Genomic DNA, 15735 nt, shown 5'->3' with positions numbered 1-15735 from the left:
TACGCGTTGCTGCCGCTAGCAGCCAAGTGCGGTTAGAGAATAATGATAATAAACGCCAGCCGCGGCTGCTCGTGTAGGAGCCACAAAGCGCGACGTAGAGTAGAAGTCGAGTGGAGAAGATATATTTTTTGTGTCGTTGCTTGACCCTACGTCGTCCGTTCGATGTACAAGACAAAGATGAAAAGCCAAATGGTGGTGCTGAAGGTGCACACCACGTACTGGACAAAGATCATGCGAGAGTAGTCCACGGCGTGGTAGCCGTACATGGCGCAGATAAGCGATGAGTTCATGGCGGACGGGGAAAGCGCCTCCGTCAGCATCGCCAGGAGAAAAGGCCGTTCCTTCGGCATGAGCCCCACCGACACGAGAAGGTGCAGCAGCAGAAAGCAGGCAGCCGGCAGAATGACCAGGCGGAGGAGGACGGTGCACAACGTGAAGATGATCTGCGGGGAGACCACCGACATCACGAAGCGCATGCACGCGTTCACGTCCGCACCCGATGCGCCTGCCGCTGTTGCGTCCACCGCCAACACCGCACCGCTCGAGTCAGTGGCCGCGGCGGGTGAAGATGCAGCGCCCCACGTCGACGGCGGCTTTACCTCTGCCTCTTTCTGCGTCGCAGGCGGGCCGACCAACGTGCAGCCCAACACCAGAAGCTGCAGTGGAATCGCACCTTGACCGATCAGCGTCATGCCACCGACGAGGCAGTCGCCCAGGAAGCTACGCGCCAACCACCGCAGCGGTGAGATGAGGGCGACGAGGATGGCTAGAAAACTCGCCAGATTCGGTCCGTTCGTGAGCGACTCGATCACGTTTTTCCGGAAGTGTGCTAAGCCGCCCTCCTTGCTTCCCTGTGCACCTGCATCACTCACGTCATCGCTGCCAAAGTCGTCGTCGCTCAGCACAGTCACCGGTGACCCCGGCGGCGGTGCAATCGGCTTGTCCTCTGCCGAGGCTTGGCGATACCACCCGAGTTGCTCCCGGGCCGTCGCCTCGCGCATTCTCCGTCGCTCCGGGAGAAGCGGAAACGGCAGCAGTCGCGGCTATCGTCGTGGCAGCGGTGCGGCGCTGTGCGTCTGGCAGAGCCTCCTGCGTCGACCTCTGGCGTGGAGACTCGAACGGGTAGGCGAAGCTGCGGTTTTCAAAAGCAGCGATCTCGTTCGCTGTTGCTCCCATGTGGATCAGGCGCTGACGTCGCAGCTCGGCCTCCTCCTCCTGCACCTCCGTCTGCTTCGCCCACGCGACCAGCGGCTCGCCGATGGAGTAGAGGCCAATGTTGCACATGATGTTGTACAGAAACACGTAGGACTGCGCGTCAGCCACGGCCTGTCCGGTGAACCACTCAATCCCCTTGAGGTTGATTAAGATGCTCACCGGAAACGTCAAGGCGTTTTGAAAGGTGCTGGCGAGGATGACGACGTAGCGGTATTCTTTGCTGAGGAGGCGACGCACAAGGAAGGAAGAGAGGAAGCCGAGGATCATGGGCACGCAGCCAAACAACGGGGCCCAGTAAAACTTGCTCAGCTGTTCCCACGTGACCGCGAAGCACAGGTTGGTGAAGAGCAGGCAGGGCAGGGCCACCCGCATCGCAATGTAGCTCAGGCCTTTTATGCTGCTGTCGAGGGTGCCGAAGTAGCGAGATATGACCGTGCCCGCAGAGGAAGTCAAAATAATCTTTCCCACCGTTGTGCTGGTGATGATCATCAGACCGACATAGAAATTCGTCATTTTTTCTGGAGAAGAAGAGGGGGGAGAGGGGAGGGGGGGGGGACAACCGATGCGTAAAACGCAGAGTAATTTTTAAAACAAAGAAGAAGGCATAAATCGATGTATTGAAACACAGAGGCGGGAAGTGCCTAGGCGTTTCCTAAATGCTATCCGAATGCAGGGAAACAAAGCAGCAACGGCGGTCCGCACCGATAAAACCTATGGGTAGTGAATCAAGGGTGAAGGTACAACAGTTCAGCTCCACCAAAAGCAGAAAACAAAGTATCATAATACAATAACAGAAGAACAAGCGCTAGCTCTTTTGCTCCAAAAAAGAACTCAACAAAGTTACGTGTCTCCTGCAGGTGGCCAGGCGCGCCTTCGATGTCTGAATTAAAGTGGTTGCATCGTAGATCAGTGGATGATGAGTGAGGGAAAGACGGAGCAAGTAGGTGCATATTAATTCTTGTCAAACAAAGCAACAAGTACAATCCTTTCAAGGCTAAGAAATACGAATCCGAATTCATCCTCCTCTGCGTGTGTCGGTGGTTACTCTCGTAGAAGCATAAGCGTCGGCTCAAGTACAAAGCACCATAGAGCCCGCCGTGGGTGTGCCTCTTAAAAAAAAAAGGGAGGTCTTTGGATAAAGATGAACAGTGACCGTTGTATTCGTTTTTTTCCTTTGCGTTCCTCCCCTCCGACTTGAGGGCTCCCGTGAGAAGTTGTGATTTACAGACTTAGCGTTAAATGGTGGTGTAGAGTGAAGAAGAAGAAAAAAAACCCGGAAAGTAAGTCAGATAGCAACACTCTCCCCTTTCGATCCGCATTAAAGACCACTAGTCTTGAGTATACCTTTATATAAATATAATTATTTCGTTTAGAGGACACGGTAGACGTAAATGTTTTGGATCTGCTCCTCCACTTCATCACCATCGTCGTTGTCGCCGTGGTTGTGGTGATGGTGGCCATGCTGATGGCCGTGGGCATGCTCATCGAAGTGTCCGCTCTCCACTGCATCTTCCTCATCGTCGTCGTCCTCGCGGGAAAGGGCACGTGTCGTTATGAAGCTGCTCGCCACCGCCGACACGTCCACGCGCTCAACAAACGCGGACAGCCACTTGAGCGGTGCCGCCGGGGCGCCTGCCTGCGTACCAGCCTCTGCAGTCCACGCCGTAGCCCACGCCCCCGCCGCAATCCCAGACAGCGTCTCCTCCAGCGCCGGAGAGCAAACCAAAAACTGCCCGGTGTGACAGAGCAGACGCCGCAGTTTCAGCCAGCACTTCGCGTGCTCGACCGGAGACGCGCAGAAGTACTCGAACACGTTGTGCAGCACGACGACGGACGCACGCGACAGCGCCTCCGCGCCAGCGCCGTCGAAGCAGTCGCTCTGCACCAAGTGCAGACGCGAGGAAACGTCCATCACATCCTCGACGTCGCTGGCGTTGCTGTCGTCGACGGTGCGGTCCAGCCTCGGCGCACGACGACGTCGTGGCATGAAAAAGCGGCGCAGTACGTCGTGGGAGAGTTTCACATACCCGCCGTCCATCTCCACGCCGGTGATGTGCACCTCCGGCTCCTCGTCGCCATGTGCGTCTTCCTCCTTTTCTTCAGTCTCTTCCCCCTCCTCGTCATCGTGATTTGGTGGCTGCACAAGAGCTCCCTGCTGCAGGGCAAACGCACTGGCCCAGAGAACAACACCGAGTCGGGAGCCCACATCGACGATACTCAGCGGTTCCGCAGCCTTTGCTGCTGGCTTTGCCTTCGCGGAGGTCGCTCTGATAAACTGCCGCAGCACGTGCGGAAACAGAAAGCAGCTCAGGTAGAGCAGCTGATCCTGTGAGAAGGAATGCGTGATGAAGTCGGCAAGGCCGATGTTGGTGCATCCGCAGCGCGTGCAGTATTCCCGCGCGAGCTTCTTCGCCGTGACGAGCTCCTCAATGTCGTCCTCGGAGTACAAGAAAGAATCCACGGCGAACACGGGGGTCGGCGCCACCGACGCCGAGGTTGCGTCTCCGCTGGCTGCCGTGGCCTGCTCGGTAGAACCGTCTGAAGAGCGTGGACGCTTCTTGGCTGAATGGCTCGCTGCGGCTTCCGCACAGCCGAGGATTTGTGTGGGCTCTGGTCGTGCACCGTAGGGCAGTCGGCTCTTCAGAAACGCACGTGTTCGTTCAAGGCCACGGTCCACCTCACTCACGGCCTCCACGAGCAGCGCCTCGTCATCCATCTCTTCGTCGGACACCGCCTCATCTTCTTCTCGAGAATCGGGGGTGTCGGCAGGACTCGTCGGCTCTCCCGTTGCACTCGCACGCGCCTGCAGTCGGTACTCCTTTAGCATGGCGCACAGCAGCTCCACCTGACTCGCGTCCCAGCGGCCAATCTCGTGGGACTCAAGCGCCGGGATGAGGGCAGTGAGAGTCTCTTCGACGCGCTCCATGGTGTTGCTTGATTACGGTGTCAACGGTTCTCCGTCGGCAAAGTATGGTGGCGCCACAGGTTGCTTGTATGTATGCGCATGTGTGGGAAGTCGAAACATCACGGGTCAACAACAACGCCATAGGGACGAAAGAACAGAAGGAAAACCGAGGAGACGCAGCGCGAAGATGTCGGCCTACATTTATATAAAAAGCTGCGTAGCCGTGACAAGAGTGGTACGTATAACTTTTGGTCTATTGCCGTCGATGCTTCACTAATTCACGGCAGTGAAGTTCAACGGTGGATGCAGAGAACGTAGCTGTTCGTTAGCCCGCTGATGCATCACAAAAGGCGGCAGCACCTTTCTTCGAGAAACACTCGCGTTTGACGCGTGCTGGCGATGCCACAACGGTTTTCCTTTCCCTTTAACCACAACAACAACGAAGATGCAGCAGCAGAACAACAACAGAAACAGAAAGAGAACACCCACTCCGCACCACAAGGCACGTCGTGCAAAGCTCGCACGACACCAGATGAAACCCCTACCCAATCTCCCTCTCACCGCCACGCCACCTAAAAGACGAAAATGTTCCAGTAGTACACAAAACAGTCGAAGCCGGTGTCACCACAGCAAAGGTAGCCCTTCTGCTCCAGGGAGCCGAGGATGTCCGCCGCCACCGCCGTCGAGACCTGCATTCGCTCGGCCAGCTGGACATCGCTGACGGACCGCAGCTCACCAGCGGAGGAAGGAAGCCGCTTTGCACTTGGCACGTGCAGCAGCGGCGTAACCCCGCTTCTCCGCTGCTGCTGCTTCCAGGCATCCTGCAGCGGAGAAGACTGCTCATTCACCAGCTGAGGGCCGAGCAGGGCGGCCAGTTTCGCCAGCAACAGCGAGTCGTCCTTGTTCACCAACGCCTTGCGTCCCGATGAGAGGGTGACTAAGTCGTAGCGCGAGCTCGACATCTTGGCGGTCATGTACCGGCACGCGTTGAGCACATCAAGCGGTGAGACCAAATCGCCACCGCGCGCTTTGTTGTACAACGCAAACAGCTCAATGAGCGGCACCACCGGCGTGTCGTTGAAGAGCTTCGCATTGCGCTCGTGCGTCATCCACGTGTGCAGCTCCTGCGCGAGATCCTTGTGAAACTGCGACTCGCTGCTGTCGCTGCCGCCGCGTGTCACCATCGTGCCGAGACCGAGCGTGGACTCGATGCTCTCGATCTTCGTGCGCTCGACAGCCATCTCGCTACCGGGGGCGGCGCCAGCGGCGGCCGTTGCCTCGTTGCGCTCGCGTAGCCGGCGGATGTTCGCCACCAGCGAGGAGGCTTTGTTCATCACATCATCCACGTCCTTCAGTGTTTCATTCATGGCTGCCGATTGCGCGGAGGCCTGCTGCACACCGGCAATACCGACGCCGCGCGGCACAGAAGGCAGCACTGCCGCCTGCGGCGCGGGTGAGCTGCCAGAGCCCGATGCTCCCGCCCCTTCGCGTGCGGTGGGTGTTGGCCGCGTGGAGGGCTGCTCGTTGCTGGCCCCTTGCGACAGCTTCGACGAGCTCGGCTGCACCCACGCCTTCTTCTCCAGAGCGTTCACAAATGCGGAAAAGAAGTTGTCCGCCCCACCAGAGCGAAAGGAAAGCTTCACGTAATTGTTTTGGGGTAGGGGGACGATGATTTTGGGACTGGAGAAGGGACCGAAGCCGCTGGCGGTGCTCGGCGACTGCCCAGCACGACGCACCAACTCTAAAGGCAGCTGCAAAATGCTGGAAGAGTCTGCCTCGTCTTGGTACATGAGATGGTGCGTCGTCAACGATAACTTACCCTTCGACCACTGTGTTTTGGCGTCCTTGTTGTAGAGGGCCACGCCGTGCTGCGTGAGCAGACACACCTCCTCCGCGTCCAGCGCCGTGCCGTTTGTTTTCCATTTCCAGTAGTTCATCTTCCGAGCCTTTTCTGCCGAGCTTTATCCCCTCTTTTTTGTTGCTGTTGCCGCAGAAACGAAAACAACTTCAACATTGTTTGACACGACGTAACGTACAGGTTGAGAGAGAAGAAGAAAGAGAAACGTGCAGGGAGCCGCGGGGAAGAAGTGGTCGGTTGAAGAAACCGCAGGAACGAGCAGCCGCCGCCGCTGCTTTGCATTCGCGTTAAGTGTCCGATTCACCCTTTGATTAATACACACATATATATATAGTTCTATTCACCAACGCCGTTACCAAAGAAGGTTTTGGTTTGTTGTGGTGGATGAGAGGGAGGAGAGGCAAGGATATCGATCGCACAGCATCTCACCTCACATCTGCTCTCGCACACACCTATGCACCCGTCGAGAACACCTTCAAAAAAGGACGCTTATAAAGCGCCGCAGTCAGTAAAGAACGCTGTACACGGACCCACGAAAAACACAACACCAATACGAAGAATGGGTGGTGCTACGCGCTATGGAGAGATCCGTCGCCATCCAAGCCAAAGAACAGCGTGTAGGCGGATACAACGATGGAAAGCAGCAACATCACACCCACCACCTTCACAGAGGTGGATAGTTCACCGCCAAAAAGGCCTCCACGACCGCCACCTTCGTGGTTAGCGCGGGTGCCCGATGCGTGCTGTTTGCGCTGCGCAGCCGTGGCCGCACGAGCCCTGCGCGCCTGCTGTGCGCGTGAGATTCCACTGCCAGCGTTGTTTTGCCGCCGCTTTAGACCCGCGAGCACGGTGGTATCTGCCACAGCGTCGTCGTCGCCGTTTTCACTGTGCTCCTCTCTCTCGGCTTCTCTCTCATCCTCTTCCTGTTGTTTTTCGGCGCGGTGCTCCGCTTGTAGGGCCTCGTGGCTCTGCTGGAGGGACTCGTAGCTCTCGCGGGCCACTGCCTTCGCCGCGATGAGGGCGTTCGCTCCTTCTGCGCTTCCTGCGCCGCTGGTGGCCAGTAACTCCACCACGGAGATGCCGTCAGCCGTGACGGGGTCACCCAGCAGCGCTTTGGCCGCCGCCGCCGGCACCGTCGCGCACAGCGCCTTCACGGCGGATGTGTTCGCCGCTGCAAGGGCGACGTGAATCAGCGCGTGGCCATTCTTGTTCCTCTCCGTCAGGAACAATCCGCTCTCGTCGTTGGCCAAGATAGCAGACAAGAGCGCCTCGTACAGCTGCACCGCAGATTTGGAGCTGCACCCCGGCCGGCTGCTTACCGCAACCTCCAAAGCCGACTGCCCGACTGTGTTGCGTGCGAGCGGATCGGCGCCGAGGCCCAGCAGGCGGCGCACCAGCGTCTCCACCACGGCGTCCTCCGCGTTGGCGGCGGCGACCAGAGCGTGCAGCGGGGAGTCGCCCGTGATGGTCGTGCGAGCGGACACCAACTGCGCCACTGCACGCACACCTCCCTGTGCGTCCTTTGCCTTCTCCAAGTATTCGCACAGCGCCTGCGCGACACCGAAGTTGTAGGTGGACTCGCCCAAAGCGAGATGCAGAACCGTGGCACCCTGCGCCTTGTCCGGTACGGCCAACAACGCAATGGGGTCCATTGTGAGCGCGGCAGACGACGCCGCCCGGGCATTTTCATCGCCACCGCCGTTCGTCCTGTCGGCGGGGGCGCTGCACACGCCGTCGAGGAGCTGCAGCATCAGGTTGGCCGCGTTCGAGGTGGCGAGAACGTGCAGCGGCGTCCGTCCATCCGCGTCCACCACGCGTGGGTCGGCACCGGCACGAAGTAGGACGTCTACCGCCTCTCCGTCTTCGTTCCAGCACGCGGCGTGCAGGGCGGTGGACTGCTCCGCGGTCTCATCCTTCTTGTTCACAGCCGCACCCGCACGGAGGAGCAACTCCCAAAAAGCGCGGTCGAGACTCTCCGAGACGGCGTACGACAGCGCCATCACTTTCTTGGCGTTGGGCTGATTCACTACCTTGCGAGCGGTCGGTTTCGGCGAAAGACGCACCTCTCCGCTCTCGGCATCGGCGATGCTGTCAAAGAGAATGTCCAGAAGCTCCTCTTCATCCTCGCGCTTCAGCGCCGTCCACATCTGCGAATCCGGTTGTTTTGCTTTGCCAGCGCTGCTCGGCGGCGCTGAAGCGTCACTTTTCAGCTGTTTGCCTTTACCTACCATTTTAGTTTCTCGCTTCACTAGTTCGCCTTCTTGTGCCGAGGTGCACTTGTGCGGCAGTCGCCTTCAACCTTAAAGAAGTCAACGGTAACAGTGCGAGTAGAGGGATGCAGAAGGGGAAAGAAGGAAAAGGTTCTTTGGGGTTGATTGAAAGAAAACGAAGAGTTGGCGTGACTGGGAAAAGCACAAAGAAATACACGATCATGCTCGGCGTGCACCGTGAAATCCACCGCCACCGCCAACGATAACGACAACGACAGCGATCGCTCGGTCAAAAGGGTTGTTTGCTTTTGCTTGAAGGTGTAGACGTGTAGAAACCAACTGCTCTCCCCCCCGCCCCCCTCCCATCCACGCACACCAGAAGAAGAGTAAAAAAAGACAACACCGAGCTCTCGACTCAACGGCAGCGATGATTTATTGGTCCGCTCAGGAAAAAGGACGTGCGCGACGCCATACAAACCCTCGTGCGAAGAATAACAGAGTAACATGTGCTTTTGTTTTTTCTGGTACTGTGAAAGCTACCGAGACCGCCGACGCAGCCGCTCTCGACAGGTGAAAGCAAAACGCAGAAGGAATAACAACAGATTTTTGTTTTGTTTTTGAGTTGCACGCTGGCGCGGCGCGCGGGCCTTCAATTTCCCGCCGGCCAAAAAGAACAGACAAGGCGAAGTGCGCAGGTCAGCGCGCTTGGAAACTTTTCCTGTTTTTCACTGAAACGGTGGAAGAGGCTTCTCATCCTTCTGCCTCAGTTCCTCGTCGCGATCACGGTCAAAGCCACGCGCGTCGATACCGCGCTTCGCCATCAGTTCGGCGCTCTCTTCGCGCAGCTGCTTGAAGATCTCCTCCGCCTTCATCTGCAGGTTGGTGTCATCGGGGTTCTGCGCGTATTCCTCCAGCACGGATTGCAACTTCTTCTGGTTCTTTGAGTTCCACGAGGCGAGGGGGATTTGGCCGCTGCCACGCTCGAGCGGCTTAGCCTGCGTCGGACTCGGACACCACGCGATGGTGTGGAACACCTCGAAGGTCGCCGGTGTCAGGCCGTTCTTTTTGTACATCGTGTCGTACGCCGCACAGACGCCGAGCAGGACGTCGCGGTTCATGGGGCAGCGCATGTAGTGGCAGGCGCTCTCGCCCATCACGGAGAGGTGCTCCATTAGGTGAAACGGAGTCTCGTAGAGGAGGAGGTGGCGGTCCAGGTCGATGGTGGGGATGCTAAAGCCGGCCTGCAGCACCAGCGTCGACAGTCCGGCGCCGTCGATCATGGGGGAGATGTGGGGCGAGACACCACCTAGCACCTCGGTCTGCGCCATCGAGAAACACCCGCGCAGCTCGTAGAGTGTGTTGCCGCCGAACATTGCGTTCAGGAAAAACCCATCCTTCTTGAGCACCTTACGGACGTTCACCATGGCCGTCTCCAGGTCGTTCACCCAGTGCATCGACAGGCACGAAACCACCATGTCGACGGACTTGTCGGGGATTCCATAGGGCGACTCTAGCTCCTCATCGCAGCAGATCTGCACAAACTCAATCTCGGGCGGGATGATGTCCTTGATCTCTGCGTAGTTGCGGTTGAGCCGGTCTTCGGAGATGTCGGTTTGGATGTACTGCTTCAGTCCGTGGAACTCTTTCTTCTCCATCATGTGGCGGAAGTACCAGCCGGTGTGCGCACCGACCTCCAGCACAACCGGGGTGTCGCGCTTCACAAATGACCGGCGGTCCAACATTTGCTCGGCGCACTGCTTGTGCAGATCACACGCTGGGGCAGAAACGAAGCTCCGCTGCAGCCCCTTCACTCTGCGGTCGAACATTTTGATGTTGAGACCGCGGGCCGGCGTGGACCGGGTCAGAACAATGGGAGACGGCATGCTGAAGAAAACAACGTGTTTTTCGTGTTGCGTTACCACTGTTCGGACACTCAGCAGCGACAGGCAATACGGGTTGGCGACAGTAACGCGGTAAACACGGAGATGAGAGTCAAGGAAGAAACGAAAGCAAAAAGAGTGCGATAAGGCTCGTCGCCGTGTGTTGGTGGCGGAGAGAAGTTTAAAAGAGCGGGAGAGGGAGAAACGACCGACGACGTCTGTTATTGTACCGCAGCCAGTAAGCCGCTTTCGTGCAGCCGCTGTTTGAGGTCGGCTTATTCGCGACGCAAGAGCTGACAACAGTAGCGAACGTGTTAAACACGAAATACACAAACAGATCAATGGGAAGTTGTAAAGAAAGAGAAGAAGAAAGGAGAACGAAAAGCGCACGTGAACAACATAAAAAAAAGACGACAGCGTATTGTTTCGTGCATCTGCAGATCGCAGTCAAGAAGAATACGATGCAGCCTCCGCGCCCTCCTCATCTCCCAATGAAACAAGGGCCAGCATCTTCGTTGCTCTTCACGTTTAACTAAACCAAATGAGGGGCGCGGTTCAAACAGCTTTCACACACCAGCACTAACATTTCGCACCCGCCTACGGAGCTAACTTTGACTGTTCCGTCAATTGACTACAGGTTGGCAGGAAAGAACGAGCGACGCATCGTGGGGATAAACCTTAAGTCTTCGTGTTCTCTGTTGCACCTCCTTCCGACTCTCTCTTTTTCCCGCACGGCCAAATACCGAGGCTGGAAAAGTCCACACACACACACACACAACGAGAGCAACCAGCGCGCGAGAGAGGCAACACTCAACGGGCACTTCAGAAAAAAAAGAAGCCCACGTCTTTAAGTATAAAAGCGCCTTTGACAAACAAGGGAGCCACCGACATGGATCAACTACGGTGTGACACACACCCACACACAGCGCAATCGACGGCGAAATAGTGGAAAAAGGAAATTGAAACATAATAGTACAGAGATGAGAGCGTACAGGAGGAAACAGACGACGAGCGATACAACAACAAAAATAAGCCACGCAAACAACACAGAAAACAAAACGCAAGTTTTATTCCAATTCAGACACTACGGCAACAGTAGTGATAAAAAAAAATCTATGCACACATGCTCCTTGGCCATAGCAGCGAAACGCATTTCTAAACGGCTTTCACCGCTGCGCGCTGGTCCGGCCCGGTGAGCGCTGCTTGCGGTTCGCTAAAAGCTGACCTGCACGCACCATGTGCTCCTCTAATTCAGACCACCCCGCCTCGTACTTTCGGAACGCGTCGAGAAGCATGTGGTACTTACTGTCCGTGTCCGACGACAGCGCGGCCAATCCAGTGCGTGCTCGCTCGTCCAGCGCCGCCAGCTCTCCACGCAGTGTGGACTGGTTCACGTTCAGCCGCGACAACTCCGCATCCACCGCCCGCGCACTCTCCTCGACGCTGCGGAAGTTTTCGTCGGTGCGGTCGCTCAGCTCCTCCAGCATGCGTCGCAGCCGCTCTGCCCCGCTCTCCCGCTCGATGCGCTCCGCACGCTGCTGCAGATCGCGCAGTGCCTCCCGCATCTGCTGCTCCAGGTCGCCGCGGTCCTTGTCGAGATCGCCGAGCGCTTTGCTGATGCCTTTGCGGTCCACCTCCGCTTGACGGGCGACGCCGTCCACGTCGGTGCCTAATTTGTTGACGGTGTCCCGCAGGGCCGCTGCCGCCCGATTGGCGTCGTCGGCAAGCCGGCCAGCTTGGTCTGCGTCCTGCGCGGCGGTGCTGGCCAGCCCTCGCACCTCTTGAAGCTCACGCGCTGCCCCATCCAAGGCGCGCTCAACGTCGTTGATGCGCGACCGTACGTTGTGCAGCTGCTCCGGTCCACCGAGCTCGCCAACGACGCCTTCTAACTGCTTTTGGTGATCCCGAATCTCACGCACGTCCTCTGCGATGTCGCCGAGACGTTCATTCAGCTGGTTTTGCGCGTCCACCAGATGTTGCTGCTGCTGTGCCATGCTGACCAGGACGTTGTTCAGATGGGAGCCGTCCATCTGATACCCGATCAGCGGGCGACTCTGGATAAACTCAACTGCATCCTCCATTACTGCCGTGCTCGCCAGCTGTGCGTCAGTTCGCGTGAAGGGGTGATAAGTTCAAACAACAACAAAAACAGAACGCAGCAACTACCTCTCACGAAAGAGGCTCAGCATGGATGCGTAGAAGAGAAGTAGAGGGGAAAGGGGGGAGGGGGAAGAGAGAAGAAGTGGGAAGCACTGAACACCATAACTACTCGAACGCAGCTACTACACAAGAGAGGCCAAATTCTCTGTGTAGAACTCACAAAAGAATTGCATGAAAGCGCGCAAACACACACATACATACACTTACACAAACAGCGCAAAACAGAAATGCCGAAGCACACGCTACAACTGTTCCCTTCCACAAGCGTTACAGAACAGTTGCTTGGAAGGACTTTCCTCTGCCATTTGACCCTTTTCAAATGTACGCGGAAATAAATAAAATGCGAGCGTCATCTCGGCGAAGAATACGCCGGACGACTTACAGGTAAACCAGCTAGGCCAGTTGCTTTCTTTACTTCTTCCTTCTTTTATCATTGTATTTGAGCCGATGAACAGCGACAACAAAACCTGCCTGATATATAGAATAAAAACAGAAAGAGGAGCAACCGATGAACTGGATGCTTTTTAGGATTCAAAAAACGCACATTCGAGGGAGAAGAAACGGACGCTCGTGTTTCTTGGCAGCGGTGGGATTTGCGCCGTTGCGCAATGCTCCTCTGCATTTCTTTCTAAAGGAAGGTATTGTCGCTGTTCACGCACCGTCGATCGCATGAAAGCAAATACTTCATAATGTTTATTTTCCTTTCTTTAAAGTCATGTGGAAAAAATGGAAATCACGAGAAAAAAGTTTTCAAAAAAAGGTGAAGTAAAATAAAAAGAAGATAATCAGCCCTTTGTGTTCAACCTGATATCGTGGAAGTGTCTGAGCTAAAGAAAAAGTTACTACTGCTGACTGAAAGAAAAATAAGAAGAAACAAATCCGCAACATAAAGAGTACGCACGCTCACACACACACACACACACATCGACAAAAAGAGGGGGGCAGAAAAGTCTACTCTGAACCACCTGTGTGAAGTGGCGATACCGTATATCTCTTGTACAGCTGCGAATGAGGATAATACTCGTGGCATACCCGTATGTGGAAAAACGCTAGTAAAAGTCATTTCTCCCCTTTATTGGTGCTCCTCATCACAAACCTCCTGAAGAATCCCTCTGCTGCAGGCGCCACCGTAACGGGACACTCTTCCATCCGCGTCGTGTTAACTAATAACAACGCTGGGTATGCCGCGTGAGCGCAAACGTAGCTCGCGTACTTCCATGGTCATGTGTGGTGTGGGACATACGAAAACAACCATTCGCTTTCGCGACGCCTCGGGCATTACTGTCGCGGCACCGCACGCCAACACGAATCATGACGTCACCACCACCACCACCACCACCACCACCCAGGAGCAACACCGTAGCAACCTCGCAAAAAGAACAAACACACAACACTTCACAGCAGCACACCCTGGACGACGCGAGGGAAAAATAGAAACAATAGCCGCCATGAGGTAAAAGCAATGAGGATTTAATACCAAAGAAGAGTAACGAAACACAGCAATGAAAAACAACGCGACATCACAGTTACAAGTCATTCATATCCGGCACAGAGAGACAAGCAAGAAAAGAAAGGTACCTGAAAAACAACAGCAACAAAAGAGATGAAACGAAAAAAAACCATCGCAGCCCCGTCGAAGGTATCCCAAGGCGCACGGACCTCCAATTGGGGAGCACACGGATTATTCCATTTCATTATGTACTGTTTTTATTTTTGATGGCACAGTACGAAGGACTCGGCTCACGTCTTAGCAGGTTCGTTTCGAATAGTTGCCGCGACGAGAGAACGCATGCAAAACACACAACACCAACAACAGCAAAACCCTCCGCGTTGATAGAGGTGGAGGGGGGAATAACGGCGGCGAACACCCCGACCAAGTAGAGACGTTCTACCACGGAACCAAAATCCCGCGAAGCAATCATATATACCGCATTTGTGTGAATGAGAACGACAAGTCGATGGAAGTGTCTGCAAGGTATCGAGTCGATCCAACGAACGGCTGCCGCGCAGCGCGGGGGATTAGCCGAAAATATATATAACCCCGCCGGGACGGCAGCGCTTCACGCCCCGCACCTTACAGGTTCGCCTTGGCGAACTCGTTGCCCTTCGCAATGTTCTTCTGGATCGTGGGCAGGGCCGCCTTCAGGATCTTCTCCTCGGACGGCGCCAGCCTGCCAATCGGCAGGCGCTTCACGATGCCGGTCTTGCCCAGCACCACGGGGATGGCCAGGAACTCGGACTCGTGCTGGCCGTCGGTGTCCACGTAGGTGTACACCAGCGGGTTGCCCGCGCCGGTCAGGCCCTCCACCACCTTCAGCGCGAAGCGCGCACCCGCCTCCGCCATCGACAGCGTCGCCGAGCCGCGGCCCGCCTTCGCCTTCACCACCTCCGTGCCCGCCACCTGCACGCGCGTCACGATCTTCGCCAGCGTCGCCTCGTCCGGCAGCGGGCCGGGCAGCTGGTGGAACAGCGGCACAATCGTGACGTCGCTGTGACCGCCCACCACGGGCACCTGGCTCACCGTCAGCGGCTTGCGGGCCTCGTTGATGAAGCGGGTGGCGCGCAGGCCGTCCAGCAGCGACACGCCCAGCAGGCGGTTCTTGTCGTAGCAGCCGAGCTTCTTCAGCGCCTGCGCTGCGATGGCCACGGTGCTGTTCACGGGGTTCGTCACGACGCAGAACACCGCCTTGGGGCTGGAGCTGCCGCAGGTCAGCACGAGGTCCAGGATGATGCCGGCGTTGATCTTGAACAGGTCGTCGCGCGTCATGCCAGGCTTGCGGGGCACGCCGGCCACGATCACGAACACGTCCACGCCCTTGGCCAGCTCGGCCAGCGCGGGGTCGCGCTTCACGCCGATCTTGCCGGCGGCGTACTTCACCGTCACACCGGCGTTGTCGATGTGCGACAGGTCCGCGGCAACGCCCGGCGCGCCGACAACGTCGAACAGCGACAGCGTGCTGCCGTAGGGCATCTGGCGCATCAGCAGCAGCGACAGGGACTGGCCGATACCGCCAGCAGCACCAACGACGCAGACGTGCACCATTTTGAGAAACGGGTAGGAGGTGTTAGGGTGAAAAGAAGAGAAATGTGTTTTTGTGGTGGGCGGGGAAAGCTACGGAGGGAAGAGGCGCAAGTTGCGTTATTCTGCGCACCCGCGTCAGCGTGCGTTGCAGGGTAGCACACCGGGAAAGAGGGAGAGGAAGGGGGAGGGGGGGGGGGGAAGAGCGTGCAAGGAGCATGAGGGATAGAGAGGGAGAAGGCGGTGCAAGGCGAAGAAGAGGCGCTCAGGTTGGGGGGGCGGAGGAAGAGGCAAGCGCAGGCAAGGCGGCGCGGCCGCCACTTACAGCCACAAACGCGCTCCCCCCAGGCCATGTGCGGGGTGCCGTGAAGAAGACATGTGCCGTGCCGGCCAGTCGCCTCAAGGGAGACGCGGGCATCGCACTGCGCGCTTCGCTACGCCATTTTGTGCTTTTATGGCTCCTGCTGCATTTCGTCGTGGCAGAGCGA

At 57.0% G+C, this 15735-nt stretch overlaps 8 protein-coding genes across 11 annotated transcripts; all 8 read right to left on the bottom strand.

The window, feature by feature from the left end:
* Positions 1-146: 146 nt before the first annotated feature.
* Positions 147-692, bottom strand: ABB37_02537 (putative transporter; the record flags this gene model as incomplete). Its single annotated transcript, XM_015799566.1, has 1 exon — positions 147-692. The coding sequence occupies one exon, from the start codon at positions 690-692 to the stop codon at positions 147-149; it is 546 nt and encodes a 181-aa protein (XP_015661168.1).
* A 181-nt stretch (positions 693-873) lies between these two features.
* ABB37_02536 (putative transporter) lies at positions 874-1735 on the bottom strand (the record flags this gene model as incomplete). Its single annotated transcript, XM_015799565.1, has 1 exon — positions 874-1735. The coding sequence occupies exon 1, from the start codon at positions 1726-1728 to the stop codon at positions 874-876; it is 855 nt and encodes a 284-aa protein (XP_015661167.1). The 5' UTR covers positions 1729-1735.
* Positions 1736-2584: 849 nt separating this feature from the next.
* Positions 2585-4206, bottom strand: ABB37_02535 (hypothetical protein; the record flags this gene model as incomplete). The annotated part of the gene is made up of 1 exon (XM_015799564.1): positions 2585-4206. The coding sequence occupies exon 1, from the start codon at positions 4139-4141 to the stop codon at positions 2585-2587; it is 1557 nt and encodes a 518-aa protein (XP_015661166.1). The 5' UTR covers positions 4142-4206.
* A 486-nt stretch (positions 4207-4692) lies between these two features.
* Positions 4693-6127, bottom strand: ABB37_02534 (hypothetical protein; the record flags this gene model as incomplete). Its single annotated transcript, XM_015799563.1, has 1 exon — positions 4693-6127. The coding sequence occupies exon 1, from the start codon at positions 6055-6057 to the stop codon at positions 4693-4695; it is 1365 nt and encodes a 454-aa protein (XP_015661165.1). The 5' UTR covers positions 6058-6127.
* Positions 6128-6547: 420 nt separating this feature from the next.
* On the bottom strand, positions 6548-8279 carry ABB37_02533 (hypothetical protein; the record flags this gene model as incomplete). The annotated part of the gene is made up of 1 exon (XM_015799562.1): positions 6548-8279. Exon 1 carries the CDS (start codon positions 8207-8209, stop codon positions 6548-6550), a length of 1662 nt encoding a protein of 553 aa, XP_015661164.1. The 5' UTR covers positions 8210-8279.
* Positions 8280-8913: 634 nt separating this feature from the next.
* On the bottom strand, positions 8914-10363 carry ABB37_02532 (putative mitochondrial hypothetical protein; the record flags this gene model as incomplete). Its single annotated transcript, XM_015799561.1, has 1 exon — positions 8914-10363. The coding sequence occupies exon 1, from the start codon at positions 10069-10071 to the stop codon at positions 8914-8916; it is 1158 nt and encodes a 385-aa protein (XP_015661163.1). The 5' UTR covers positions 10072-10363.
* An 871-nt stretch (positions 10364-11234) lies between these two features.
* ABB37_02531 (hypothetical protein) lies at positions 11235-12251 on the bottom strand (the record flags this gene model as incomplete). Of its 3 annotated transcripts, none has more annotated exons than XM_015799558.1 (1): positions 11235-12251. In XM_015799558.1, the coding sequence occupies exon 1, from the start codon at positions 12147-12149 to the stop codon at positions 11235-11237; it is 915 nt and encodes a 304-aa protein (XP_015661160.1). In that variant the 5' UTR covers positions 12150-12251. The 3 variants fall into 3 exon arrangements, with proteins under 3 accessions (XP_015661160.1, XP_015661161.1, XP_015661162.1); XM_015799559.1 differs by having other exon boundaries at positions 11235-12238; XM_015799560.1 differs by having other exon boundaries at positions 11235-12232.
* Positions 12252-14302: 2051 nt separating this feature from the next.
* Positions 14303-15374, bottom strand: ABB37_02530 (putative mitochondrial glycosomal malate dehydrogenase (gMDH); the record flags this gene model as incomplete). Of its 2 annotated transcripts, none has more annotated exons than XM_015799556.1 (1): positions 14303-15374. In XM_015799556.1, the coding sequence occupies exon 1, from the start codon at positions 15269-15271 to the stop codon at positions 14303-14305; it is 969 nt and encodes a 322-aa protein (XP_015661158.1). In that variant the 5' UTR covers positions 15272-15374. The 2 variants fall into 2 exon arrangements, with proteins under 2 accessions (XP_015661158.1, XP_015661159.1); XM_015799557.1 differs by having other exon boundaries at positions 14303-15342.
* Between the last annotated feature and the right edge of the window lie 361 nt (positions 15375-15735).

This window comes from Leptomonas pyrrhocoris (genome assembly GCF_001293395.1).
Source record: "Leptomonas pyrrhocoris isolate H10 chromosome Unknown, whole genome shotgun sequence".
In the NCBI taxonomy this organism is placed as follows: domain Eukaryota; phylum Euglenozoa; class Kinetoplastea; order Trypanosomatida; family Trypanosomatidae; genus Leptomonas; species Leptomonas pyrrhocoris.
The sequence above is the reverse complement of the archived record's forward strand: the minus strand, read 5'-3'. Positions and strand labels throughout refer to the sequence as shown.